This window comes from Perognathus longimembris, chromosome 1 (genome assembly GCF_023159225.1).
Source record: "Perognathus longimembris pacificus isolate PPM17 chromosome 1, ASM2315922v1, whole genome shotgun sequence".
In the NCBI taxonomy this organism is placed as follows: Eukaryota; Metazoa; Chordata; class Mammalia; order Rodentia; family Heteromyidae; genus Perognathus; species Perognathus longimembris.
This window is the reverse complement of record NC_063161.1, coordinates 68,949,068-68,976,943: the sequence shown is the minus strand read 5'-3', so window position 1 is coordinate 68,976,943 and position 27,876 is coordinate 68,949,068. Positions and strand designations below refer to the sequence as shown.

Below are 27,876 nucleotides of genomic sequence, written 5' to 3'. Positions count from 1 at the left end.
TTACAGTGACCCGTGACTGACACGTCGCCCTAAAGTCACGTGAAGGGCGACCTGTGGTTGCCACCTCGCCCCTCTATTTACAGTCCCGTGGACGGCGACCTGTGATTGACACCTCGCCCTACCAGTTACAAAGTCACGTGTTTCCAGGGCCACCAAGCGGTGAGTCTGCGCACTCAAGGGTTTCTTTTTCCCTCAGTGAAGCCGAGGGGTACACGTGTGCGGTTGACCCTCGCTCTTGCCTTCGCCATTTTTTGTTGGGGGCCGGCGCTCCCACGCCACCATCCCGGCTCGCCCCTCTCCTCGCCGGCCTGCCCCACGTCCTCACCGCCCACTCCGCTCCGGAGCCCCCACGAAACGCACGGGACCCGAGTCTCCCGGACCCTGAACGACCCCGGAAGTAGGCGGGCACACAAACACGTGGAAGGCGGCGCGTCGCAGCCAATCGCGCGCGCCCATTTCCGTGATGTCATGGTGGCATTGGCCAATGAGCGTGGATCTGAGAACAACTTCCGGCAGTCCCCCTAGTTTGCGGTCGGGGAATTGCCAGCAGCCAGCCCCCCGCGGGAGTTCGGCTGCGACCCCGACCCGCCAGGCGTCGGTCCCCGTGAGTGCTGCGCGGCGGCCTTGCCGCGGGGACGGGCCCCGAGCTCTCCGGGGAGGTGAGGGTGGCGGTGCCCCACATCCTGTGTCCGCTCGCGCGGACACTGGAGGGATGGAGGGAAGGACCGGACCCGGGCCGTGCCCTACATGACTTGGGGCGGGGACCCGGGTCTGCATCTTCCCTGCTCGGATCACCCACTTAACAGCTCTGGGTGGGGTTCACGCTCTCAACTGGGGTGACGGCTGGAGCTGGGGGAGGGGTGCAAATCTTTCATCTTGGAAGGAGGCCAAATCCGCTCGGCCTGGGATTATCCAAGGCAGATGGCCAAGGCCCTGCACCCCGGCACAGGGCTCCCCTAGCGTTACAGGGGTGCCCACCTGTCGTCCAAGTGCAGAGGCCGGAACAAGAGCCAGACAGCTCCTTCCCAGGTGGGGCTGGGCGGACCCTATTTATTTTGGGGGAAAGGATGGACTGCCATGGGTATCTGAGGTGTGTTCAGAACGGGGTGCTTGTTTCCTTGTACTGTGTCACGTTTACCCCTCTGCCCTGGGCACATTTTGGTCTCTGAAGGAAGGAATCAGTGGATAAACTGATCCAAAAAGAGCAGATGGCTTTGGGGGTGGCAAGTGTTTTTTGTTTTTTAGAGGAATGACTGAAAATTCAAGGCCATTTTGTTTTGTAGAAGTTCGCAGTTAAGATAGAGGTTGCTTTTAAAGATTTCCTTCCAATCTTTCACTTTTACAAAATTACAAACAAATAAATCTCAGGGCTCCTGGAGTCATGAGAGACTTTGAAAAACTCCTGTGACCCAGAACAGGTTTTGTGGTGAGGACACAGCCAGGAAGTGGTTTGTGATCAGTTGTGGGGATGCATCCTGGCCCAGACAAAAAAGGAGGTGTAGCTGGCCAAGGATATTTTCCCCATGTCACCTTTAAGTGCGAAGATGTTCATAAATATACTCCCCCCCCCCATCTTCTGCCACAGAGTATTCTTCCATTTACTGCCCAGGCCCAGAGGTTCAATTATGTCAGGAAGAAAATGACTGCTTAGTCATGGAGCTGAAGGAAAGTGTTTCAAACACAAGTAGCATCTCTGTTCTTGAAGCTCAACCTGCAGACTGAACCTGGTCCTTATACATTGAATTAGGAGTTATTAGGTGGGTTTTTGCACCTTTCCTTGTTGTTGTTGTTGTTGTTTTTTGTGAGGCAGCCAGCATCTTATTATGTAGCCCAGGCTACACAATACCCCTGCCTCAGCCGCCTGAGTGCTGGAATTGCAGATGTGTGTCACTATGCCCAGCAAGTGGTGTTACATTGCTGTGTGTATGTGTGTGTTGTTGGGAATGGGAACAGAGCCTTGTACATATTACTTGTCTACATCCCTTATCATGTGAGTTACCTTTAAAGACTAATTAGTATTTCCCAAAACAATAACAAAATCATAGAACCTGGGTACTGGTTTACAGGCTCACATCTGTAATCCTAGCTAGTCAGAAGGCTGAGATTTAAGGATCAAAACTAGTCCATGAAGGATGTGAGACTCTTATATCTACTTAACCACCAATATACATACATACATACATACATACATAATACATACATACATACATACATATGCATGCCAGAAGTGGAGCTGTGGCTCAAGTAATAGACCTCTGGCTTTGAATGAAAAGCTCGAGGATAGCTCCCAGGTTCTGAGTTCCAGCACCAGTACTGGCAACACACACACACACACTCACACACACATACACACAAGTCATAGTTTGATATTTACCTGTTTTGCCAAATTGAAAGAATTAATATACAGGCTGGGAATATGGCCTAGTGGCAAGAGTGCTTGCCTCGTATACATGAAGCCCTGGGTTCAATTCCCCAGCACCACGTATATAGAAGATGGCCAGAAGTGGTGCTGTGGCTCAAGTGGCAGAGTGCAAGCCTTGAGCAAAAAGAAGCTAGGGACAGTGCTCAAGCCCTAAGTCCAAGGCCCAGGACTGGCCAAAAAACAAAAAAAGAATTAATATACAAACATCCACAAACCCTCCATTTGTTGATGTACTGTTGACACTTTATTTGATGTGTAACCTAGCTGTCCATCAAGGCCACCTCACTTTTTAATTAGTTTTTGATTTTTGACTTTGTGGGCAGGATTTTAGCACCTCAGGGAATCAGCAGATGCTGAAGCTAGGTGGAGACAATCATCATTAAATGGTTCTTGAATCCTTACTATGCTCACTGAGAAGATGAAGAACCTAAACCTCAGGCCAGTCAGGAAGACACTTGATTTCCTAAGAGATAGGAAGCTGGACACCTTCATTCCAGCTCCTTGGGAGGCTGAGAGTGGGAGGACTCTACTTTGAGGCCAGTCTAGGTCTGCCAAAAAGTTAGTGAAATCCCATCTCAACCAGTAGCTGGCTGTGTTGGCACCTTCTTGACATGCCAGCTATAGTGGGAAGTGTGAATGGGAGGGTGGTTCAAACCCATCCAGGGAAAAAATGGCAACCTGGTCTCAAAAACAACCAAGGCAAAAAGAAATAAAGAGGGCTGGAGGCATAGCTCAGCAGTGTTGGGAAAATGGAGGAGAACAGAAAAGGAATAGGCCAGACTCAATCCTCAACAGGTGAGGGCTGTTTATTGAGGAAGAGGCCCAGACCTTCCTGCAGGTTAGGAGGTTATGCTGCTGACTGGGTTTTGGGGTGGGCTCACATAGGGCTTAACAAGGAAATAGAAAACAGAAAATGGGTTATGGTCTTTGACCCACAATGGAATGCTCCACATGGGGTAAGGGGCTATTATCCCCTGGGGACTAAGAGTGATGTCCTTGGCCAGGCCTGGATTGGAATTGCCTTGGACAGGCATATGATCAAGCTTGTTGTCTTGGTTGATTCTGGGAATGAGGCAGGAATCAATCCTTCAAGCAGTACAACACCTGAAGAGTAAGCTTGAGGCCTGGAATTCAAAAACCTCAGTGCTGCTGATAGAAAGAATGGGGGCGGGGATGGAGCAGGGGGGAGAAACGGAGAGGTGGAAGAGGGCCAGGAAAAGCTCAGTTGTGTGGGGACATCGGGAGCATGTAGGCTGCATACTTCGTAGACTCAAACACTTGTGCTCTGGCCAGCTCTGATGCAATCACTGTGAAGGATCCAAAGGGACTTTGAGGCCTGGCAAGGGGGGGGGGGGATGGAAGGGGGGGGAAGAGGGGAGGGGATGCTGTGCCTGCAGAGGGTGTGGGGTAGGGGGTGTTGTGATCCTGATCCAGGCCCCTGAGCACAGACAGCAGTTTTCAAAGGCTGCTGACCCAGTTCTGCTGAATGTCGGATGGGCGTGGGCTCAGTAAGGTTTGAGGGTAGAAGGTCAGTGGTTATAGGAGGCATTTCCTCCCTCAGACCTGCCCTGTCCCCATGTCTTGCTGTGCTTCCTGTGGTGGGTATCTCTCAGTGTCCAGGAACTTGGGCCCTGTCCGCGGCTCCTGCCGTCCTGTTCCCTGTTCTTGTCACTTCCTTCACAACCTGTGTCCATCTCAGCATAGCACACTCACTGGTTTTGGGGTTTGATTTTTTTGGTTTTGTTTTTTGGGGTGTCTTTTTCATTTTGTTGTTGTTTGTTTGTTTTATTTTTTGGTCTTGGGACTTGAACTCAGGGCCTGGGTACTGTCCCTGAGCTCTGAACTCAGGGCCTGGGCACTGTCCCTGAGCTCTTTTTGCTCAAGGCTAAGCGATCTACCACTTTGAGCCTCAGCACTACTCCCGGTTTTCTGGTGGTTCATTGGAGATAAGAGTCTTATGGACTTTACTGCTGGGGCTGGCTTTGAACCAGGATCCTTAGATCTCAGCCTCTTTGAAAGCACCCATCCTAGAAGATCATGGGGACACAGTCATGTACAGTAGAAGGAAGTCTATCAGGAGCTAGCAAGGCCATCTCCCTCACAGGAGAGGAAGCAAAATGGTGCCTGTCCCTATTCAGGGCTAGAGGTGGGAGGAACTCTGTGTGTGCTGCTAGGTCTGGAGCGAGAGTAGGAAAGCAGACCTATCATGGAGAAACTGGCGGAGCTCCAGTAGGGTAGATTTCAGGTCTGGGTGGAGGGCATTCAGCTGTTGCATTTGGGGGCTAGATAGGAGCTACTCTGGAAGTGAAGTGGGAGGGGCTGAGGACCTGAGATGGAGGCCTACTAACCCTCCCGAGTAGCTAGGATGACAGACTGAGCCACCTGCACCAAGCTTATTGTTTGTTTTTGTGCTAGCACTAGGTCTTGAACTGAGAGCCAGGGCACTTTCCTTTAGCTTTTTTGCTCCCAGCTGGCAACTCTACCATTTTTTTTTTAATTTAAATTTTTTTTTTGTCAGTCCTGGGCCTTGGGCTCTAGGCCAGAGCACTGTCCCTGTCTTCTTTTTGCTCAAGGCCAGCACTCTGCCACTTGAGCCACAGCGCCACTTCTGGCCATTTTCTGTATATGTGGTGCTGGGGAATCGAACCCAGGGCTTCTTGTATAGGAGGCAAGCACTCTTGCCACTAAGCCATATTCCCAGCCCTTTAAATTTTAATTTATTTATTAATTGAACACAATTTTTTTTTTTTTTTTTTTGGCCAGTCTTGGGCCTTGGACTCAGGGCCCGAGCACCGTCCCTGGCTTCTTCCCGCTCAAGGCTAGCACTCTGCCACTTGAGCCACAGCGCTGCTTCTGGCCGTTTTCTGTATATGTGGTGCTGGGGAATCGAACCTAGGACCTCGTGTATCCGAGGCAGGCACTCTTGCCACTAGGCTATATCCCCAGCCCCTGAACACAAATTTTTTTGACAAGGTGTTGTGCAAAAAGGGTACAGTAACATAGTAGGGCAGTGTGTACATTTCTTGTGATATCTTACGCCCTGTTTTTCTTTCCCTTCTCTAGGTCAGGTAGACATATATACAATGTACAGTGTATCAAGAACATATACAGTAGCCACGTGGCCAAGCCCAAAAAAATTCGCCTAGGGCTTTAAATGTAATGTCGATATTAGACAATATGTCGACAGTAGTCTTATATGAACGTACATACATAGCTTTTGAGCTATTGTATTCCACTGAGAGGTCGGTTTTTGACCTTTATATGTTGAGTATTTGTTTGGTTTTAGTTATATACTGTTGGGTCGCTGCCCCAATCCTGTGGGAAATACCATTTGACAAGCAGTTTTTGGTTTCACAGACCTGGTCTCTACTGTCTCTCCGTCTCCCTTTCTTTTTTTCTTTTTTTTTTGGCCAGTCCTGGGCCTTGGACTCAGGGCCTGAGCAGTGTCCCTGGCTTCTTCTTGCTCAAGGCTAGCACTCTGTCACTTGAGCCACAGCGCCACTTCTGGCCGTTTTCTGTATATGTGGTGCTGGGGAATCGAACCCAGGGCGTCATGTATACAAGGCAAGCACTCTTGCCACTAGGCGATATTCCCAGCCTCGTCTCCCTTTCTTTTTTTTTTTTTTTGCCCAGTCCTGGGCCTTGGACTCAGGGCCTGAGCACTGTCCCTGGCTTCCTTTTGCTCAAGGCTAGCACTCCGCCACTTGAGCCACAGCGCCGCTTCTGGCCGTTTTCTGTATATGTGGTGCTGGGGAATCGAACCTAGGGCCTCGTGTATCCGAGGCAGGCACTCTTGCCACTAGGCTATATCCCCAGCCCCCCGTCTCCCTTTGTTAACAGTCATATATCAGGGAGATCATGCCCCTTTGTTTTCTGTGTTCTAGGCTTGTCTCGCTCAACATTATTTGTTCAAGTTCTGACCATTTCCCTGCGAATAACAATATTTCACCATTCCTAATCGCTATGTAGTATTCCATTGTGTAAAAGTACCATATTTTTTGGATCCATTCATCTGTGGAGGGGCATCTGGGTTGTTTCCCTATTTTGGCTATTGTGAATTGTGCCGTGATAAATGTGGAAGTACAAATGTCTTTTTGATATCTTGGGACTTGCTGTTTAGGATAGATGCCTAGGAGTGGTATGGCTGGGTCATAGGGTAGGTCTATATTGAGCTTTTTGAGAAAGCTCCATACTGTTCTCCAAAGTGGTTGTACTAATTTGCACTCCCACCAACAATGGAGAAGGGTTCCTCTTTCCCCTCACCCCCTCCAGCATTTGTTGTTGCCTGAGTTCAGAGTATAGGCCATTCTAACTGGGGTGAGGTGGTATCTCAGGGTTGTTTTTATTTGCATTTCCTTTACTACCAAGGATGTTGAGCATTTCCTCATATGTTTCTTTGCCATTTTTATGTCTTTTCTTGTGAAGTCTCTCTTTAGCTCCTTTGCCTATTTCCTAATAGGTTTATTGGGCTTGGAGGGGCTTAGTTTTTTGAGTTCTCTGTAGATGACAGATATTAGGCCTTTGTCTGTTGCTGTGCTGGTAAAGATCCTTTCCTATATGGTTGGCTGTCTTTCTGTTTTGGTGGCTATGACCTTAGCTGTGCAGAAACTTTTTAATTTGTAGTAGTCCCATTTGTCGAGTCTCTCCCCTATTTGTTGTGCCCCTGGGACTATATTCTGGAAGTTCCTTCCTGTGACTATAAGTTCTAGTGTCTTTCCTACTCTGTCCTTCAGTAGCAACTCTACCATTTGAGCCACATCCATTTCTGGCTTTTTAGTGGTTCCCCGGAGATCAGAATCTCATGAACTTTCTTCTTTAGGCTGACTTCAAATCTTTTTCTTTCTTTCTTTCTTTTTTTTTCTGACTTCAAATCTTGATCCTCGGATCTCAGTCTCCTGAATAGCTTAGGTGAGCTACTGAAAGCTGACTTCAACTCACTTTGGTCCCACAGAGCCTGTTTTGCATGCTGTGGGTGGTTGTATTTGCAGACCAGCTACATTGCCAACCATCACGGTGCTTTCTGGGGTACACCTCCCTTTGGGGAGCTGCAGGAACAGCAGCCTGGCCCAGCCTCCAGGCCCCAGGCTCCTAGGCTCCTAGTAATTGTTCCCAACCATACTGTCCTCTGCCCTTGCTTCTCTCCTGTCCCAAGGGTGATGTTTTCTTTCTTTTTTTTTTTTTTTGATGGTACTAAGTTTGAACTCAGGGCCTTAATGCTTGCTACACTGGCACTCCATTATAACTGAGATTCCAGATGTGTACCACTGTGTACCTGGCTTATTGGTGGAGATGTGGTACCATAATTGTTTCTCTGGCCTGGCCTTACTTCACAATCTAAGTAACTGGATTAAAGACGTAAAACACTATGCCTGGCTTTCCAAGGGCAGTATTTTCTAGAATTGAGAGCTACCTTGTCAGGCAGATCTGTTCCTGTGACTTCCTGCTGTGCCTATCTAGTCCCTGTGGGTTTGGCACGCTGGGTCTGGTATGGTGGAAGCGTGCTCCCCCAACAGGCATGGTTCCAGAGGTTACCCCAGGGAGACCCAGCCATGGCAGCCATGGGATAGGGAAGGCTGCTGGCCCAGGGCAGAGCTTGGAGACTCTGTAAAGCACAAGGAAAGAAAGAGAAGAGATAAAGGACAGGTGTGGGGAGTGACTAGGAAGCTGGAGTCACTCGGGAGGGTGGGCAGGGGCCCTTTGTGCCCTGAGTTCACCCTGTGGCCCCCTGAGGCCCAGGCTGTGATGCCAGGCACACCACGGGCCCCTTTGCCAAGCTCCGTGGAACAGCAGAGACCAGCCAGTCTGGCAGAGAGGTAAAGAAGCCTGGAGAAGCTAGGTGCTTGGTGGCTCATGCCTGTATTCCCAGCCATTCAGGAGGCTGAGAAAGTTGGTGAGATTCTTTTTTTTTTTTTTTTTGGCCACTTTGAACTGCAACCCTCAGATCTCAGCCTCTTGAGCAGCTAGGATTACAGGCACAACCATTGGTGCCTGTCCGTGGAAATGATTTTCATGTCCATCAATTGATAAATGGGTAAATTAAGATGTATATGATAGAGTATTACTTGATGTTGTGTGACTTTTTTTTTCTTTTTTCTTTCTGCCAGTCCTGGGCCTTGGACTCAGGGCCTAAGCACTGTCCCTGGCTTCTTTTTGCTCAAGGCCACTCTGCCACTTGAGCCACAGCGCCACTTCTGGCCATTTTCTGTATATGTGGTGCTGGGGAATTGAACCCAGGGCCTCATGTATACGAGGCAAGCACTCTTGCCACTAGACCATATCCCCAGCCCCAAGTTGGTGAGATTCTTATCTCCAATTAATCACTAGGAAACTGGAAGTGGCACTGTGGCTCCTCATGGTAGAGCACTAACCTTGAGCAAAAGAGCTCAGGGACAGCGCGCATCCAGGTCCTGAGTTTAAGCTCCATGACTGCCAAAAAAAAAAAAGCCTGGAGAAGCTGCAGCAGCTTAGTCTGTGTGTTGCCTGGGGGTAGGTGTTATGTTTCCAGTCCCTGGGACTGTACTTTTCTAGTTTGTGATGGTGCTAGGGACAGAACCCAGAACTTAGGGACAGTGCCCAGGCCCAGAGTTCAAGCCCTAGGACTGGCAAAAATAAATAAATAAATAAATAAATAAATAAATAAATAAATAAATAAATAAATAAATAAATAAAAGGTAGAGAAGAAAGAAGAGGCAAAGGAAGAAGTCTCCTTGCTCTGGGAGCAGACATGGCCTCTGCTCTTTGGCATGACCACTTGCTCCTCTCCCTGGACCTCATCTTGTCCTCTGTGGCATGAGACACAATCATCATGGAAAATTCCCATGTGACCCTGAGCTCCCCACGCTGGGAGCCAGTACTCGGATACTTTTTTTCTTTTTTGCCAGTCCTGGGCCTTGGACTCAGGGCCTGAGCACTGTCCCTGGCTTCTTTTTTTGCTCAAGGCTAGCACTCTGCCATTTGAGCCACAGCACCCCTTCTGGCCATTTTCTATATATGTGGTGCCAGGGAATCAAACCCAGGGCTTCATGTATACAAGGCAAGCAACTCTTGCCACTAGGCCATATTCCCAGCCAATACTCTTGTTTTTGAGACTGAGGCTCACTATGGAGCCCAGGCGGGCCCCCGGCTTATGAGCCTTCTGCCTTGGCCTCCCAAGTGCCGGGATTGCAGGAATGCACTGCCACATGCGGCTGACACTTTCCTTCTCATGTGTTTCCCTCCAGTGCTGCCGCCATGCCCACGTCGGTGCTGTGGGCAGTGGATCTCTTTGGGAGAGTGTACACGCTGTCCACAGCCGGCCAGTACTGGGAACTGTGCCGGGACTCCCAGCTGGAATTCAAGAGAGTCAGTGCAGCCACACAGTTCTGCTGGGGCATCGCCTGTGACAACCAGGTCTACCTGTATGTGTGTGCCAGTGATGTCCCCATCCGCTGCCGGGAGGAGGTCTACGAGAACCAGGTACTGAGCATCCAGGGAAGGGGACGGAGGCCCAGCCTCCCTGCCTCTCTCCCTGCATTCACACCTCCTTCCTCGCACTCAAGATCCAAATAGCAAGGCATCTGGGTCTCTGGCTGGGTCATTGGCTGGGTACCGATGGGGTGCACTCTGGTGGATTTAGGAGCCATGTCCTCCTCTGTCTATCGCCTGTCTCCTTGTAGGGCCATGCTGATGCACTGGCTCTTTTTTTTCCTCCTTCTTTTTGGCAGTATTGGTATTTGAACTCAGATCCTCAAACTTTCTAGGCAATCACTATCCATAGAACCCCAGGCCTTTTACACTTCTGTTAATTTTCAGATAGAGACCTCTACTTTTTGCCTAAAGATGAACCTTGGGCTGTGATTCTCTTATCTATGTCTTCTGAGCAGCTTAGATTATCAGAATGAATCACTGTGCCCAGCTTGTGGATGAGATTAGAGCATCACTTTTTTTTTGTTTGTTCATTTTTGCCCATGCTGGTTTCAAACTATAATTCTCTTACGTCTTAACTCCCAAGTAGCTGAGATTACAGGCCTGAGCCACCATGCTCAGCCTGATAATCTAAGCTCTTGTTTTTTTTTTTTTTTTTTTGGTCAGTCCTGGGGCTTGAACTCAGGGCCTGAGCACTGTCCCCTGGCTTCTTTTTACTCAAGGCTAGCACTCTGCCAACTTGAGCCACAGCGCCACTTCTGGCCTTTTCTCTATATGTTGTGCTGAGGAATCGAACCTAGGGCTTCATGTATATGAGGCAAGCACTCTTGCCACTAGGCCACATTCCTAGCTCCAGTCTAAGTTCTTACTGAAGTGGCATGCATGTCCTTGATTCCTGAGTCCCAGACAGGCTTGATATTTGTCTCCCTCCCTAGAGTTGGGTGAGAGGGGCCTGCTGGCCTCCAAGGCCCTGCCTGCTGGGGTCTCTTCCTAGCAGGCCCAGGCCTAAGAGCATCTCTGTGTCCCCGGCCTCAGCGCTGGAACCCCATGGGCGGCTTCTGTGACAAACTCCTGCCGAGTGACCGCTGGCCGTGGAGCGATGTGAGTGGGCTCCAGCACCGGCCACTGGACGGGGTGGCACTGCTGTCGCCCCACTGGGAGTGGGAGTCAGACTGGTACGTGGATGAGAATTTTGGAGGGGAGCCCACCGAAAAAGGGGTAGGTGAACTTGGTACCCACTGTGGCTGCGGGGGGAGGGGGCATGGCACCCTGCCTGTCCCCAGTGCCTGAAGTGGCTGACCTCTGCCTGCTGAGGACAGGGGTGGGGGGTGGTGTGCTTTTAATGGGGCCTTACCCCGGACCTACTCCCTCCCCTCTGCCTTCCTCCTCACCCACCCCCACCCTCACCTGGCCCACTTGACCTGCAGGGCTGGACTTACGCCATGGACTTCCCTGCCACCTACACCAGAGACAAAAAGTGGAACTCGTGTGTGCGGAGGCGGAAGTGGATTCGGTACCGGAGATACAAATCCCGCGACACGTGGGCCAAGGTCCTCCACCAAATGGGGCCTGGGGGTCAGGGCAGGGTGGGTGTGGCCAGGGGTAGAAGGGCCACAGGGAGCCTCATCCCTGTGCACAGGGCACTGTATGCCCCCACAACCCCAGAGCATTGCATGTCCCTCCACCTGGCAGCTGACCACACAGGCCCAGGGTGGAAAGTGGTCTAGGCTAGCTCAGAGCCTGTCCCTCTCTGGACCATGCTTTCCCATGAGCCTCCAGTGCTGTTTCCATGGTGTCAGGGGACCAGAGGTCTGGGCCAGGTCCCCCCTGTGGCCTTCAAAGACCACGGCCTGCAGCCCAGCTTTAGAGCCTGGGGTGTGGTCCACAAGGGGAGCTGAGTGTGGGGGAACCACAGAGTCAGGCCAATATGCATGGGTGCTGACAGAGAGGGCTGGACAGAGCCCATAGCACTGGCCTGCTGCCATCTTCATATCAGGCAGCTGGGGACTGAGCTGAGGATAGAAGATCCTGGAAGGCTAGAAAGCAGGTAGACAGGGATGGGAGGAGGAAGACTTGCAAGGTGGGCACCCTGGCTCACCAGGTCATGACAGCCACTGCTCCTCACCCTTTCCTCCAGATTCCCTCAAAGGATGACCCTGAGGTGCTACCTGACCCCTTCAATGACCTCTCCGTGGGGGGCTGGGAGATCACAGAGGAGCCTGTGGGCCGCCTATCCGTGTGGGCCGTGTCTCTGCAGGGAAAGGTAAGGCCAGGCCAGGCCATGGGGACCTGGGGTCCCTAGAGCTGGCAGCAGGTTGCCACCTCCCACAATGCTCCTCTGCTCCTCACTTACTGGCAGCCGCTGCCACCATCCCATATCTCATCCCAGCCCACCTGGGGTGCAGGGGCCAGCACTGCTATGTCCTTGGACAGATTTTAGGCTCTGACAGTTCCATGGTGGTCCCTCTGGCCACCCACAGTATTGTTTATGAGTGGGTGGACTAGTGGGGGGCAGATGGGGGGAAATTTATGAAGTAAAGAAAGGACTAAATCCACCATGACAGACAGAGGAACCAGTGCCTGCCTACCCAATGACCCGCTATTGAGTTGTGTGTGTGTGTGTGTGTGTGTGTGTATGTGTGTATGTGTGTATGTGTGTGCTGTTCCTGAGCTTTTGTGCTCAAGGCTGGTGCTTTATACTCGCTTGAACCACAACTCCACTAATAGCCAGAAGTGATTTTGTGATTCATTGGTGAGTAAGAGTCTTATGGACTTTCCTGCCCTGGCTGGCTTTGAACCGCAATCCCCAGATCTCAGACTCCTTAGTAGCCAGGATTACAGACATGAGCCACCAGTGTCTTGCAGGAGTTACTCATCTTAACTAGTCTGGTTAAGGACTAAAGAAGGTATAGTGGCAGACACTGGCAGCCTGGGAGACAGGGCACTAAACACCATGCATGTACTGAGGGCACACGGCCACTAGGGGGCACGGGGCGCCCGAAGTTGGACTCGGTCTGGGTGGAGGGTGGCACTCACAAGTAGCAGTGCAGAACCAGTTGTCCCCCCTCAGACCACCGAAATCCAGGGCGGGCATATTACATGAAGATGGGAGGGGGTGTCACCATCTCTTCCACTGAGGAAAAATCAGGGGAGGGGGCAGTACGGTGTGGGTGCGCATGTGGGTGCTGCTGCCCGTAAGGCGCCAGGTGTGCTGATGCAGTGGCACCTCCTCTCTCGCCCTCCTAGGTGTGGTACAGGGAAGGTGTCAGCCACCCGAACCCCGAAGGCTCCTCATGGTCGCTGGTGGACACACCCGGGGAGGTGGTGCAGATCAGCTGCGGGCCCCACGACCTCCTGTGGGCCACCCTCTGGGAGGGACAGGCCCTGGTGCGGGAGGGAATCAACAGGAACAACCCCAGAGGTGGGTAGCCCTGTGCGGGGGGGGGGGGGGGAGGGGGCCCCCAGCATCTTGGCTGATGAAGGTGGTCTGGGTTCTTTTGCGGGGGTAGGAAGTTCCTGGTCCATCGTGGAACCTCCAGGATCTGAAAACGGGCTCATGCATGTCTCTGTGGGCGTCAGCGTGGTCTGGGCCGTCACCAAGGACCGGAAAGTAAGATGGAGGGCTGGGGACCACCAGGGTCCTATGTCACCAGGGGTTCTCTGTTTGAGAAAGTCCCCTAAACCCATTAGAATAAATCTAACATTGCCAGGTGCCAGTGGCTCTCACCTGTAATCTTAGCTACTGGGGGATAAGATCTGAGGATCATGGTTTGAAACCAGCCTGGGCAGAAAAGTCCATGAGACTCTCACTTCTAGTGAACTACCAAAAAAGCTGGAAGCGGAGCTGTGGCTCAAATGGTAGAATGAAAGCCTTGAGTACAAAAGGTCAGGAACAGCCAGCACCCAGAGTTCAAGCCTCAGAAAGGGCCAAAAAAAAAAAAAAAAAGCAGCACCCAAGCATGGCAAGCTTTTCTGCTATTGAGGTTGGTGCCTGTCTCAGGGCATCTGATCTAGCTGTCCTTTCCCCCAACCAAGCCTCTCCCTTCCCCAATCCCATGCTGACCCCCACCTGCAACACAGAGCTACCCTGCTTATTACCAGGTAGGCTAAGCATTTCAGCCAATGAAAAGCGAATATGTCAACCCAGTCAGCTGACTGCCTGTCAGGCTCTGCTGCGGTTATGAGGCTGGCCAACAGCACTGCCCACGAGATGAGCCAATTTTAGTGGCTTTCCTGACTCCTTCCTAGCCACGCACACAGAGGCTGGCGGTGCTCATTTATGAGTCACATCCAGCCTGAAAAGACACAGGTCAGACTTCAAAGTGGAACCTGAGCTCCCTGCTTCCCAGGGCCACGACAGATAGCTGAGCCCCTCCTGGACTCATACATGGCTCCCTTTGGGTTGAATAGCTGGTTTGATTTCCTCCAGGTGCTGATGGCTCACGCCTATAATCTAGCTATTCAGGAGGCTGAGATCTGAGGATTCTAGTTCAAAACCAGCCTGAGCAGGAAAATCCTGGACACTTTTATCTCTACTTAAGCACCAAAAAGTCAGAAGTAGAGGTGTGACTCAAATAGTAGAGCACCAGCCTTGAGCAAAATGAAAAAGCTCAGAGACAGCACCTAGGCCCTGAGTTCAAGACCTAGGATCAGCACACACACACACACACACACACACACACACACACACACACACACACACACAGTTTGATTTTGTCTTTTTATGCATCTTTGCGCAGTCTTCAAATATTTGATGTGCACACCTCTTTGGGGTTTAGTAGAAAATGAAGACACTCTAGGAAAAATAATATTTTTTAATTTATTGCTTTTGAGATGGAGTCTTGCTCTGTTGTGCAGGCCGGCCTCAGACTCCCAGGCTCAAGCAATTCTCCTGCCTCAGCCTCCTGAGCAGCGGACACTATAGGTGTACACTACCATGCTGGCTCTCTAGAAACTTTGTCATAAAGACTTGAGGGTTTCTCAAAGTTGGCCCCCACCTCCTGCCACACTTAGGGAATTCTAGAACACCAGGCATTGTGGCTCAAGCCTGTAATCCTAATTGCATGGGAGGCAGAAACCAGGGGATCATGGCTGGAGGCCAACCTGGGCAAAAAGAACTCAACCAACGACTGGGCTCGGTGCTGCCTGCCTGTCATACCCATTGCCCTGGGGAAGCACTAGTAGGAGGATCACAGCCCAGGCCAACCTAGGCACAAAGCAAGATCCTACCTCAAAAGTAACTAATAGAAAAGGAGGGTGGGCATGGCTTACATGTCAGAGTGCATGGCTGACAAGCACAAGTCTCTGAGTTCAGTATTGCAAAAAAACCCAGCCCTAAGTAATCTCAGTAAGGCCATCCTCTTAAACAGAGGAAACATGAATCGGTAAAGTGACCTTTCCCAAGATAATCATGAGTTCAAGGCCAGTGTAGGCTCCATAGTGAGACCCTGTCATCACTACTAATAATAATGTATACGAGGCAAGCTCTTTTTTTTATTTTTTATTTTTTGGCCAGTCCTGGGGCTTGAACTCAGGGCCTGAGCACTGTCCCTGGCTTCTTTTTGCTCAAGGCTAGCACTCTGCCACTTGAGTCACAGCGCCACTTCTGGCCGTTTTCTGTATATGTGGTGCTGGGGAATTGAACCCAGGGCCTCATGTATACGAGGCAAGCTCTCTTGCCACTAGGCCATATCCCCAGCCCTAATAATAATGTAATAACAACCACCACAAACAAGCAGTGCTCTCCATGATTGTCCAGGGAGGCATTTATTTCTGACTTTTCCAGGTCTGGTTTCGAAGAGGCGTCAACTCGCACAACCCCTGTGGTACCAGCTGGATCGAGATGATGGGGGAAATGACGATGGTGAACGTGGGGCTGAATGACCAGGTATGCCCAGGGTCCCTGCATGCCTGATGCAGTGTCCAGTCACACCCACATGTGTGCACCCCCACGTGTCACACCCACAAACCCCCTTGCACTCCTAGGAAGGGCTAAGAGCCCTAGGCCTACACCTTTGTTCTGTCCAGGTGTGGGGCATCGGCTGTGAGGACCGTGCTGTTTACTTCCGGCAGGGCGTCACCCCCAGTGAGCTCAGCGGGAAGACATGGAAAGCCATCATTGTGGGCCGTGAGAGTGACCGCTCACACTCGGGCAGCTCCTCCAGCCTACTCAGGTGACCCAGGGACAGTGGGGCGTGGAGGGGGACAAGACAGGCCTTGGGGCAGCCGTGATGAGTGTACAGTGTCACATGCTAAACATGTGGTGTGTGCTTTCAAATGCTCACGCCCATCACCCCAGCTACTCAGGCATCTGAGATCTGGAGGATCACATTCAGAGCCAGCCCTGGTAAGAAAGTCTGTGAGACTCCATCTCCGGAATAATCAGTAAAATGCATGACTGGAGGCCTGGCTCAAATGGTAGAGTGCCAGAGAAGATCAAATTAGACAAAAAACAAAACAACTCAAAACCAGATCTTCACTCACAGTCCCTTGGCTGTGGTTGGCCAGGGCACGGCCCAGCTGCCCCTGACCTATACGTGTCCCCACGTGGTGTAAAGAGGAGAGGTGGAGAGTCACTATGGCGGTGCGCATGCCCAGGAGAAATGACACCTGCATTGTTCTGTCCCCAGTGCTGGCTGCTTCTTTGGGGATGAGGTGAGGGGCAGCAGCGAGTCGGCCCCAAGTGACAATGACACCTCAGAAGTAGAGAGACAGGGCCCTAATCAGCTGCTCCCTGAAGAGTCTCTGGACAGTTCTAGCAACCCCAGGGGGAGCACATCCTCAGACGCTGGTGCTGGCAGGACCCCTGAGTGTGCCATAGAGCACTCCGGCTCCTCGGAGGACAGAGGGGACACCACCACAGCCCCAGGTCTCCACAAACACCCAGGCCTGGCCTCCCCGCCTGCCCAGCTGCCCTGGACCAGTATTGACCTGAAGGAGCCCAAGAAGGTGTCCAGCCACACAGCTACTGGCTGTCCTGAGGCCATGGCGCTCTGCTCCCTGGGGCTCTGCCCACTGGGCCCAGAGGAGTCCTATGGGTCTGGCGACCACCCACTGTGGGCCTGGGTGTCCGGAGGCAGCTGTGCCGTGGACTCGGGCTCCATGCTGAAGTGGTTCACGGTCCAGACAGGTGAGGAGGCTGGGAAGCTGGACCACTTTCCCCATGGGAGCTCCTGGGGGACAAGGGAGGTCATCGGGTGTCCCCATGGGAGCCCCAGGGGGTTGGGAGATCCCAGGCCTTCAGGCAAGGGTGCAATCAACAACCCTAAGCAGGCCCTGGGCTCCTCTGGGATGGTTGATGCCAGGTGTCCCCTCCCCTGTCCCCCACTGGCGCTGGGGACGGCACTGTGCTGGTTGGTGGGGAGCAGTGAGGGAGGGCTCACAGGCCCTTGTGCAATGATGGGAACCTTCTAGCAAGAAAAGACAGGAGGAAAGCAAGCCTGCCCTAAGTCCCCAGCCAGCTGTGGGCAGGATGGCGCCCAGCCCTGAGGCCTGGCCTCCCGCAGGCCTGTCCCCCTCAGTGCAGACGCTGTCCCTGTCCATCACACCGACGCAGACTGCGGCCTGGAGGAAGCAGATCTTCCAGCAGCTCACCGAGAGGACCAGGCGGGAGCTAGAGAACTTCCGGCACTATGAGCAGGCTGTGGAGCAGGTATGCATGCACATTTCTGGAGTGCCTGTACCCATCGCGCTGGGGAGGGGAGCGGAGGGGACGGGACACCTGTGTCTCTGTCCATCAGGGAGTTGGGGATGGGTGTGCCTGGGGCCTGGGCCTGTGTGGAACAGGAGCCCACTGCCTGGTGCCTGTGCTGTAGTCGGTGTGGGTGAAGACGGGCGCGCTGCAGTGGTGGTGTGACTGGAAACCTCACAAGTGGGTGGACGTCCGCGTAGCCCTGGAGCAGTTCACGGGGCAAGATGGGGCCCGGGACAGCATCCTGTTCATCTACTACATGCTACATGAGGAGAAGAAGGTACCAGTGTCCGTGCGGCCACCAGTGGGCTGGGGGACCATGGGTGGTACCCTGCCCCTTTGCCTCCCAGGGCCACCAAGAGCTACTTGCAGGCCCTGGCTTTTCATGTTTTCTGTGCCTTTGCTGGCCTTGAACTTAGGGTTCCCCGACTGAACAATAGCTCTTGAAGAACTTTCATTTTGAAACAAGATCTCACTGTGTAATCCAGGCTGGCCTGGAACTCATAACTCCCCTACCTCAGCCTCTTGAGTAGCTAGGATTACAGGCATGAGCCACTATTCCCAACTCCCCAACCTTTGGACCTGTGCTGGCCACAAACAATGATCCAAAGTCATTTCTCTGCTCCCCTGTGGACATGTGGATCTGTGAGGCAAAGACCCTCACATGACTGACCCCTTACTGTGTGTCAGGCCATGCCAAAGTCTTTAAGCTGTCACTGATCTGTGTGTTCCCAAAGTGTGACTTTAGTACTGACACCTACTTGGCCCCTGGGGCCCAAGGCTGAGCTCTAAAATGAAGTGAACCCCACTCTGTGGCTATCTGATCCAGGGTGCCAGCCCTGCTGTGCCCTATCTCCCCATAGTACCTCCACGTGTTCCTCAATGAGGTCACGGCTCTGGTCCCCGTCCTCAATGAAGCCAAGCACTCCTTCGCCCTGTATACCCCAGAGAGGACCCGGCAGCGGTGGCCCGTGCGCCTGGCTGCAGCCACCGAGCATGACATGAATGACTGGGTGAGTGAGGGCAGTGCCCAGGGCAAGGGCTGAGGGACAGCCAGGCCTTGGCCCAGCCAGCGCTAATCCTCCCATCCCATGCCAGCTCTCCCTGCTCAGCCTTTCCTGCAGTGAGAGCCGGAGACTGCACAGCCGGCTGTCCCCACAGGCCATCTGGTCCATCACCTGCAAAGGGGACATCTTCGTGAGTGAGCCCAGTCCCGACCTGGAGGCCCAGGAGCACCCGCTGCCCTGTGACCAGATGTACGTGGCTGTGCCCAGCACCCAGAAGGCCAAGCAAAGGGGATTCCGCAGGGCTGGACACAGGCTGCCTGTCTCTGACCACCTGCTGCCCCAGGCCCAACCAAATTTCCCAGTTCCATTCAAGGCCAGCGACAGGGAGAGAGGCAGGGGCAGAGAAGCCACCCCCCTTCCCACAACCCCTGACCCAGACTGGGGTGCCTGAGGCAGAGAGAAGAGCCTGGGGCGAGTTTTCAGGGCACTGGGGATGGGAATTGTTGGCTAGAGGCTAGACAACCCTCTATTGAGAGGGAGGGAGATCAGCTGATTGCCTGAGGGGACAGTGCAAGCAGATCCCCAAGTAGGAGAGACTGGACAGGGACCCAGCCCCAGATGAGGTCATCGACCAGGAAACCCAACCACAGCTCTGCGCTCTGCTCCCCCTGGTGGCAGACACAGGCAGGGCCTCATAGCCATTGTCACTGTGCGGCCACTGGTTACTGTTGCTCAGGCAGAGGGTCAGATGGTACATCCCTGCTCCCTGCCATGTGCCGTGCAGACTGCCCACCCCACTCCCCCGTGGGAGGCCTGTGTGGAGCACATGGTTGACCCCTACCCTATAGATGGGGGGGCGGCCTCCCACCCTCCAGGGTGGGACAAGTAGGTGCTCAGTCTGCTGGTTTGGGTAGCATGCCCTGTGCCCATGAGACCACACAGGAGACTTATATGTGTGCTGCTCTTGGGGCTTGAACTCGGGGCCTGGGCACTGTCTCTGAGCTTTTTTACTCAAGTTTGGTGCTCTACCACTTGAGCCACAGCTCTACTTCCAGCTTTTTGGTAGTTCATTGGAAATAAGAATCTCACAGACTTTGCTGCCCATGCTGGCTTTGAACCCAGATCCTCCAACCTCAGCCTCCTGAGTAGCTAGGTTTACAGGCGTGAGCCACCAGCATCTGGTGAAGGAGACTGTGGAGCCGTTGGAAATTTGGACTGAGATGTCTTTCTTGCTTCCTGCTGTGTCCCCCCCAGGTTCTGGCGGCAAATGGGAGGCCACCTGCAAGTGGTGGAGGCCAGCAGCCATGGTGTGGTGTGGGGCATCGGCTATGACCACACAGCCTGGGTGTACACTGGCGGCTATGGTGGTGGCTGCTTCCAAGGTGTGGGCACCTGAGCACCACAGTTGGCATGCTCGGCTTCCACCCTTCCCTCCTCTCGTCCCCAGCTGGGTCCCTGCCCACCGCTGGGCCCTGCCCCAGGACTGGCACTGTCTGTACAGCTGGCTGACAGGTGACCTTCACCTCTACCAGCCTCCACAGGAACAGTTCCAAGACCAACCCAGGAACCTGCAGGCCAGCAGTGCCCAGGGCTCCACAAGTTCTAGAACGACAGCTGCCAGGGCCCTCCAGAGGGTGCAGCCCCTCTTTCATAGATGAAGCCTCAGGGCGCTTTGGGGCAGCCCTGTTCTCTCAGCCCTTCCTGGTTTGTGGGTTACTTTACTTAGGGCAAGTGCCCTCCCCTCTAAGTGCTGGGAGGTAGAGCGGGATGAGGAAGGAGAAGTAATTCGGCACACCCTTGTCCACAGATTAGCTTAACTGGCTACTTGGGAGGTGGTTCTAGGCTGGCCTGGGCAAAAGTTAGGTCCATCCTACCTCATCAACAAGCTTGGCGTGTTGGTGCACACCTTTAATCCCTGCTCCTCAGGAGGTGGAGGTAGGGTGGTGATCCAGGCCTAAGGCTGATTTGGGCAAAAGCAGGAAACTGAAAACTAAAAAGGAAATGGGGTAAGAGCACTATCCTAGCAAGCACTTGGTCTGGAGTTCAAAACCAGCCATCTCAGCAGTCTGGGCTCCAGCCTGCCTCTGCCTCTACCATTTGGGCCTGGGTGTCCCAGAGGGAATACAGAGTTCTAGTCAGAGCCAGCAAGGCCTCCATCCTGGCAGCCTCCTCTCCCCACAGGCCTGGCCAGCAGCAACAGCAACATCTACACACAGTCCGATGTGAAGAGTGTGTGCATCTATGAGAACCAGCGCTGGAACCCTGTCACGGGCTACACCAGCAGGTCAGGGCGTCACCGCCCCGGCCACCGCCACCCCTGCAGCCCACATCAGGGCCCCAGGGTGCACCACTGGGTGTCGCTGCTTTTGGGGGGTTCTGGGCCCCACCTTCTCTCTTTGGCAGTGCTGGGATTTGAACTCAGGGCCTCTTTCTTGCTAAGCAGGCTCTCTACCACTTGAGCCATGCCTCCAGCCCAGAAGGGTTTGCACTTGAGTTAGTATAAAAATTCATTTGGTGGGGCTGGGAAGGTGGGTTAGTGGTAGAGTGCTTGCCGAGTATGCATGAAGCCCTGGGTTCGATTCCCCAGCACCACATATATAGAAAACAGCCAGAAGTGGTACTGTGGCTCAAGTAGTAGTGTTAGCTTTGAGTAAAAGAAGCTCAGGGACAGTGCTCAGGCCCTGAGTTCAAGTCCCAGGACTGACAAAAAAAATTTATTTGGGGGTAAAATAGTGTGAAGTACGTGTATGCGTGCATGTGCATGTATGTTGGGAAGTGGGGGCCCTCCTCCTCACCGACCCCAGACCCCAACTTCTAACACCACAGTGGTTTCTTGGCTGTGGAGACATGGTAGTAAGTGGATGTCTGCTATACCTTTTTATTTTCTTCTGGTGGAACACCATGCATACTAGGCAAGGGCAGCACCTAGCCCCTTGTGGGAACTTCAGATGTCTAAATATATGTGGTCCAATTAGGATTTGGGGGGATTTTTTTTTTTTTTTTTTTTTGGCCAGTCCTGGGCCTTGGACTCAGGGCCTGAGCACTGTCCCTGGCTTCTTCCCGCTCAAGGCTAGCACTCTGCCACTTGAGCCACAGCGCCGCTTCTGGCCGTTTTCTGTATATGTGGTGCTGGGGAATCCAACCTAGGGCCTCGTGTATCCTAGGCAGGCACTCTTGCCACTAGGCTATCTCCCCAGACCCTTGGGGGGATTTTTATCTCTACATAAAGTTAGAGATAAAAATCCTCCTGAGAAACTTTTTTCCCCCTGGTCAATTGTGGGGCTTGAACTTGGGGCCTGGGCGCTGTCCCTGAGCCCTTTCTGCTCAAGGCTACTCCTGCTCTAACACTTTGAGCCACAGCACCACTTCCAGTTTTCTGGCAGTTTATTGGAGATAAAAGTCCCATAGACTTTCCTACAAGGGCAGGCTTTGAACTGCTATCCTCAGTTCTTGGCCTCCTGAGTAGCTAGGAGTACAGGTGGAAGTCATCAGTGCCTGGCTTGCTTAATTGCAAGCTTGCGTCTCTCTCTCTCTCTCTCTCTCTCTCTCTCTCTCTCTCTCTCTCTCTCTCTCTCTCTCTCTCTCTCTCTCTCTCTCTCTCTCTCTCTCTCTCTCCTCTCTCTCTCCTCTCTCTCTCTCTCCTTTCTCTCTCTCTCTTTCTCGTCCTGGGGCTTAGACTCAGGGCCTGAGCACTGTCCTGGCTTCTTTTTGCTCAAGGCCAGCACACTGCCACTTGAGCCACAGCGCCACTTCTGGCCATTTTCTGTATATGTGGTGCTGGGGAATTGAACCCAAGGGCTTCATGTATATGAGGCAAGCACTATTGCCACTAGGCTATATCCCTAGCCTGTCTCTGTCTCTGTCTATCTGTCTGTCTGTCTCTGTCTCTCTCTCTCTCTCTCTCTCTGTCTCTCTCTCTCTCTCTTTCTCTTTCTTTGGAGTGTTGGGACCTGACCTCGGGGTTTTGAGCTTGCCCAGCCCTGCTCAGGGTAGGAGCCCACTCCCTGGGGTTGGTAGCATCTCACAGCTGCCATCCCTCCGCAGGGGTCTGCCAACTGACCGGCCCATGTGGAGCGATGTCCTGGGGCTGCGGGAGTGCACGAAGGCCAGCATGAAGCCCCCATCTCTGCAGTGGACTTGGGTGAGGCTGCCACCCTGTGTGTGTGTGGGGGGGGCCCTGTCCACCTCCCCTCCCCATGTTGCTGGCTGGTCTGTGGGCTTGGGGGCCTCTGCTCTCATTGCTCCCCCTTAGGTCTCTGACTGGTATGTGGACTTCAGCACCCCGGGTGGCACCGACCAAGAAGGATGGCAGTATGCCAGTGACTTTCCCGCGTACGTGGCCCTTCCCAGGAGCTTGGGGCCCAGGCCTGCACCACACACAGAAGGCGCCAGGGTCACCATTGGGGACCTGGGAGTAGGGTTAGGCCAGTCCTTGAGTGACAGGTGGTGGGAACAGGAGGCTGGGGGGGGGGGGGGAGGCAGGCACCATCTTGGGAGGCCAGGTGGGCTGGGCCAGTCAGTCATGGCAATGCAGTGGAGCATGCTGGGTGGGCTGTGTGGCCCCTCACGGGAGTCACGTCCACTTGGAAGATGAAGTCAGAAAAGCCTGAGCCAGGCCCAAGTGGGTGCCTCGGGGTGACACCTATGGAGGAGGGGCAGTCCAAACAGGACTTTTTGGGGTCACCCTCAGGTTGCAGTCAGGCCTGTAGACTGACCAGGCTCTGTTCCCCAGAAGAGCCCAGTGGGGGCCTGGATTGTGGAGGGCACAGAGCCCCCAGCCTCACCCTACTTGGTTCCAGGAGCCCTAGGCCCTGGGTCTGACTGTCACCCTGGAGAGGTGACCACGTTCTGGGCCGCTATAGCTGCTCCTCTGACCCTGGGCCCCAGCCCACAGCTCTGCCCAGTAACAGCTGGGAAAAGAATAGGTGCAGGGCCCATCACTTTCCAGAAACTTCCATGAAGTGGTCTTGATTTCGCCACCTCTTCTTGCAGCTCATACCATGGCTACAAAACCATGAAGGACTTTGTCAGGAGAAGGTGCTGGGCCAGGTGAGGTGTGGGGGTGAGGTGGCAGTTGGGGGTTAGGCCATGGCATCGTCCCCTGGCTGCCCAGGGGTCACCCCCAGGCGGTGGGGAGAGGACTGGGGCCCCCACGGGCCTCTGACCTCAATCCTGGGGAAGGAAGGAGGGGAGGGAAGGAAAGTGGAGTCAAGGTAAATGTCAGCCAGGAAATGCCCGCGGGCTCCAGTGCTCTGCTTTCTGCAGTTCGCTCTCTAGAACAAATAAAAACTGTCCCTGGCAGGTTGTGGGCAGGTAGGAGGAGCCCCGCTGGCCTGGGGGAGGGACCCTATTGTCCTCCCCCTCCCTCCCTGAGTGCTGGCAGCATTGGCTCCTGGGGCTGGTGGGCACACTGGGGGCCTGGACCTTTTGCTGTCTTTCCCCCCACAGAAAATGCAAACTGGTGACCAGCGGGCCGTGGCTGGAGGTCGCCCCCATCACGCTTGGGGATGTGTCCATCATCCCGGCATGCCCGGAGGCGGAGGGGCAGGGACACAGCATTGCCCTGTGGGCTGTCAGCGACAAGGGCGACGTGCTGTGTCGCCTGGGTGTGTCCGAGCTCAATCCTGCGGTGAGCCTGTGCATGGCTCTGCTCTTAAGAGAAGTCAAACCACAGTCAGCTGTCCCCAAGGCCTGCTTGGGTCCCTGGGGTTGGGGGCATCCCATGTGGCCTTAGGGGGTCACTGAGTCCCCTGGGTGGCTGGCATTGAGAATGAGGTTGGCACTGGTGCTGCCCTTTTTGTGTTAGTCACGGGTCTTGAACTCAGGTCGTGGGTGCTGTTCCTGAACTCTTGCTCAAGGCTAGTGCTGTACCACTTGGAGCCACAGCGTCACTTCTGATATTCTGGTGGTTCATGGAGATAAGAGTCTCAGGGGAGCTGGGGATATGGCCTAGTGGCAAGAGTGCTTGCCTCGCATACATGAAACCCTGGGTTCGATTCTCCAGCACCACATATATAGAAAACGGCCGGAAGGGGCGCTGTGGCTCAAGTGGCAGAGTGCTAGCCTTGAGCAAAAAGAAGCCAGGGACAGTGCTCAGGCCCTGAGTCCAAGCCCCAGGACTGGCAAAAAAAAAAAAAAAAGAGTCTCAAGGACTTTAGTGCCTGGGCTGGCTATGAACTGTGATCCTCAGATCTCAGCCTCCTGAGTGGCTAGGATTAGGATGAGCCACCAGCACCTGGCCAGAGCTGCCTTTCTTGGGAGTGGGGGTGGGGAGGGGTGGGACCATCAGGCCCAGGCAACACAGTTACCTTTCCCCGGGTTCCACGATGGGTTGCCGTCGGGGCTGAGTTAGGCCAGGCTGGTCCACATTGTCCCAGGGCCAGCCCCTGGCATCCTGTACCTCAGTGTTGCCCTTAGGCCCTGCCCTGAGCCCTGTGCTGTGACAGGGCTCGGCAGCCCCCTCCTCCTCTCCAGGGCTCCTCCTGGCTGCACGTGGGCACTGACCAGCCCTTTTCCTCCGTGTCCATCGGAGCCTGCTACCAGGTGTGGGCCGTGGCCCGGGATGGCTCCGCCTTCTACCGTGGCTCTGTGTCCCCCTCCCAGCCGGCTGGTGAGTGCTGCCCCCAAGCTGTGAGGGGTCATCTGGAGGGGGTGTTGGGAGCCAGCAGGCTGCTCCCTCCCAGGCTTCTCCCTGCCAGGCCCTGGCTTTGGGAGTTACTCTGGCAACCTTGCAGACAGCAGGCTATGCTGGCTTGTTTTTTTTCTGGGTGTTTAGACTGGGCGCCCAGCTGCCCCTTGATGGGTATGTGGGTGGCTAGTGCACCCCCCCCCGCTTGGCCCATTGTGCCCCTGTCAGAACCCGCCATGGCCCCCAGAGGTGGTGGTGAGGCTTTATGTGGGAGAATGGCAGGACTTGCATTGGCTCTGTCTGTGTGCGTGTGTGTGTGCACGTACACTCACCCTGGGACTTAAACTGAAGGCCTGGCACTGTCCCTTAGCATTGTCACCCAGGTCTAGTGCTCAACCACCCAAGCCACAGCTCTGCTTCCGGCTTTTTACTGATTTATTGGAGATAAAAATTTCATGGACTTTCCTGCCCTGGCTGACTTTGAACCATGATCCTCAAATCTCAGCCTCCTGAGTGGCTAGGATGACAGGTGTGAGCCTCCAGGGTGTGGTGGCCCAGAGCACCCGGTGGCTTTTTGTGGCTCTAGGCACATGTCTGCATGGCCACGGTGAGTGTGGGCGCAGCCCCGGGGTCCAACGGCCTCCTGAGCCTGCTGTCCTGTCACAGGTGACTGCTGGTACCACATCCCGCCTCCTCCCAAGCAGAGGCTGACGCAGGTGTCAGTCGGCCACACGTCAGTGTATGCCCTGGATGACAATGGCAAGTTGTGTCTGCTGCTGTGGGGTGGGCCTCCCAGATACCCCAGTGTGAAGGCCAGCAGGCTACACAGGCCCAGTCTTCCCCAGGGACCCAGGTGCCCCCCCCCACCCAACTCCTGTCCCTCCTGTCACCTGACACATCTTGGCAGGGCCTGCACAAGGAGCATCTTCTAGAAGATTCTATGCAGGCTTCTGGGCAGCACAGGGCTGGCTCTCGGCTCTCACTGACCCCTGTGTGGCCTCCGGCAGAGCTCTGGTCACTTGCCATGGGGAACAGATAAGGAGATGGGTAGGAAAGATGGAAGCAGGGCTTGAAGTTTGAGTGTTTCTTCCAGATCCGGTTCTCTTGGTATTTGTTTAAGACATCCTTTGTCCTCAGTTTCCACCCACGTGGGGGGAGAGCGAGGCGGGCCAGCCCATGTCCCACAATGGCACGATTATGAAGCTCAGGAGAAGCCCAGAATGGGGAGGCGCAGAGCTGGCCATGGCCCAAGCTCTCCAAGTGGGGACAGCAAGAGCCCAGGGCTACGGGGAGCAAAGGGGTTGCTGCATTGAACCCTCGGCTTCCTAGACACCACCCCACCCCAGGGTAGGCCCTGACCACCTGTGTCTCTCATAGGAAACCTGTGGTTCCGCGGGGGGATCACGCCCAGCTACCCGCAGGGCTCCAGCTGGGAGCACGTGTCCAACAACGTGCGCCTCGTGTCCGTGGGGCCCCTGGACCAGGTGGGGTGCTAGGGGTGCTGGTATGTGGGGGGCCCTGGGTACTCCTCCCCAAGGGCTCCAACTGGCCTGTGTTCCAGGTCTGGGTCATCGCTAACAAAGTCCAGGGGAGCCATGGGCTGAGCCGGGGGACCGTGTGTCGCCGCACAGGGGTACAGCCCCAGGAGCCCAAGGGGCAGGGTTGGGACTACGGTATTGGGGTGAGTGGCATGGGGGTACAGGGTGGAGGGGGCTGTTGGGAGCCCCGCAGTGGCCTCTGGGCCACTGGTGACTGGGCTTTCCCCTCAGGGAGGATGGGGTCACATCTCCGTTCGGGCCAACGCCACCCGGGCCCCCCGGAGCCGGCCTCGGGAACGTGAGACCCAGGGCCCTGTCCAGTGCTGAGGCTGCGTGGGCCCCAGGCCGGGATGGCGGTGGGTTTTGGAGGAGTACGGCCTGTGGCAGGAGTCACTGGGCCACCCCGGAGGAGGCCTGGCCACGGCCACTGCGGACGCGCTGCCGGAGGAAGCTGGTGGGCAACCTTCACGGGTCGCTGAGCCCTGTGCTGTGAATCTGTGGGGGTCTAATGTGGCGGGGTGGCTAGGTGGCCCCGTGGGACACAGTGGTGTCCTGGAGGACCCTACAGGCAGCTGGGTGAGGAGTAGGTTTGTACCTGCCAGGCAGGAAGTGTGTGGAGCCTCAAGCCTCCCTGCGCTCCTGCGTGGGGCCTGGGGCACCCCTTCCCAGGGAAGGCGAAAACCCTCCAGGCCCCGCAGGAGGAAGCCTAAGCCAGTGGCCCATTGCTGCCATGGTTTCTGTGCTCAGGGTGGGGGAACAGTCTCAGGTGTATTTCCTGCATGTGGGCACTGCCTGAGCAGGAGCCAGAGCTGTACCCTGGAATGAGCAGACTTGTCCCCCCTCTGACTCTTGGGGGTATGGCCCCTAGGAAGCAAGGCCCAGGCTCCTTAGGCCCTTTCCTGAGGCATTGGCATTTCTGGAGGTGGCACAGGTGTATGGGGGAGCAGAGACCCCATGGTGGCCCCACCCAGTGTGTTCACCCAACCAGCTGCAGCAGCTGGCTTCCGGGCCCGTGCCAGGCCTCCTGGCTGGGGGAGCCTTCAGCGATGCGTCCCAGGGCTCCCTGACCTCTCTTAGGGGGAGGGGGCAGGCCTCCTTGCACTGCACAGCACCCACTCTTTACTGTCTCAGCATCACTGAGCTGTCTCCACGCCAAGGATGCTTTATGAATAAAAGTTCACTAGTGT

At 54.5% G+C, this 27,876-nt stretch overlaps 2 protein-coding genes across 4 annotated transcripts in view; one reads left to right on the top strand and one right to left on the bottom strand.

Moving 5' to 3' along the window:
- LOC125350271 (3-hydroxyisobutyrate dehydrogenase, mitochondrial-like) overlaps nt 1-777 on the bottom strand; it is an 8,018-nt gene extending 7,241 nt beyond the window's left edge. The window contains 1 exon segment of the mRNA XM_048344698.1: nt 326-777. Within this exon segment, the coding sequence (XP_048200655.1) occupies nt 326-777 (452 nt within the window).
- Tecpr1 (tectonin beta-propeller repeat containing 1) lies at nt 465-27,876 on the top strand. 3 transcript variants are annotated; one of them, XM_048367590.1, is made up of 25 exons: nt 465-604; nt 9,643-9,877; nt 10,862-11,044; nt 11,254-11,376; nt 11,964-12,089; nt 13,073-13,247; nt 13,336-13,436; nt 15,612-15,713; nt 15,854-15,999; nt 16,456-16,955; nt 17,332-17,477; nt 17,641-17,796; nt 18,380-18,529; nt 18,615-18,772; nt 19,778-19,905; nt 20,705-20,807; nt 22,568-22,664; nt 22,776-22,855; nt 23,516-23,572; nt 23,972-24,152; nt 24,998-25,133; nt 25,818-25,910; nt 26,529-26,635; nt 26,713-26,832; nt 26,921-27,876. In XM_048367590.1, the coding sequence occupies exons 2-25, from the start codon at nt 9,653-9,655 to the stop codon at nt 27,014-27,016; spliced, it is 3,489 nt and encodes a 1,162-aa protein (XP_048223547.1). In that variant the 5' UTR covers nt 465-604; nt 9,643-9,652; the 3' UTR covers nt 27,017-27,876. The 3 variants fall into 3 exon arrangements, 2 of the variants coding, with proteins under 2 accessions (XP_048223547.1, XP_048223554.1); XR_007213988.1 differs by lacking the exon at nt 26,529-26,635 and having other exon boundaries at nt 26,921-27,051; XM_048367597.1 differs by lacking the exons at nt 465-604; nt 9,643-9,877 and having other exon boundaries at nt 10,870-11,001.

What these genes read in the sequence shown, in the direction of transcription:
- Tecpr1 (XM_048367590.1), top strand. Translation starts at nt 9,653, where the DNA reads ATGCCCACGTCGGTGCTGTGGGCAGTGGATCTCTTTGGGAGAGTGTAC. An exon ending in GTGGTTCACGGTCCAGACAG is followed by an intron (nt 16,956 to 17,331) that starts GTGAGGAGGCTG and finishes GGCCTCCCGCAG; the next exon opens with GCCTGTCCCCCTCAGTGCAG. An exon ending in CATCTCTGCAGTGGACTTGG is followed by an intron (nt 22,665 to 22,775) that starts GTGAGGCTGCCA and finishes GCTCCCCCTTAG; the next exon opens with GTCTCTGACTGGTATGTGGA.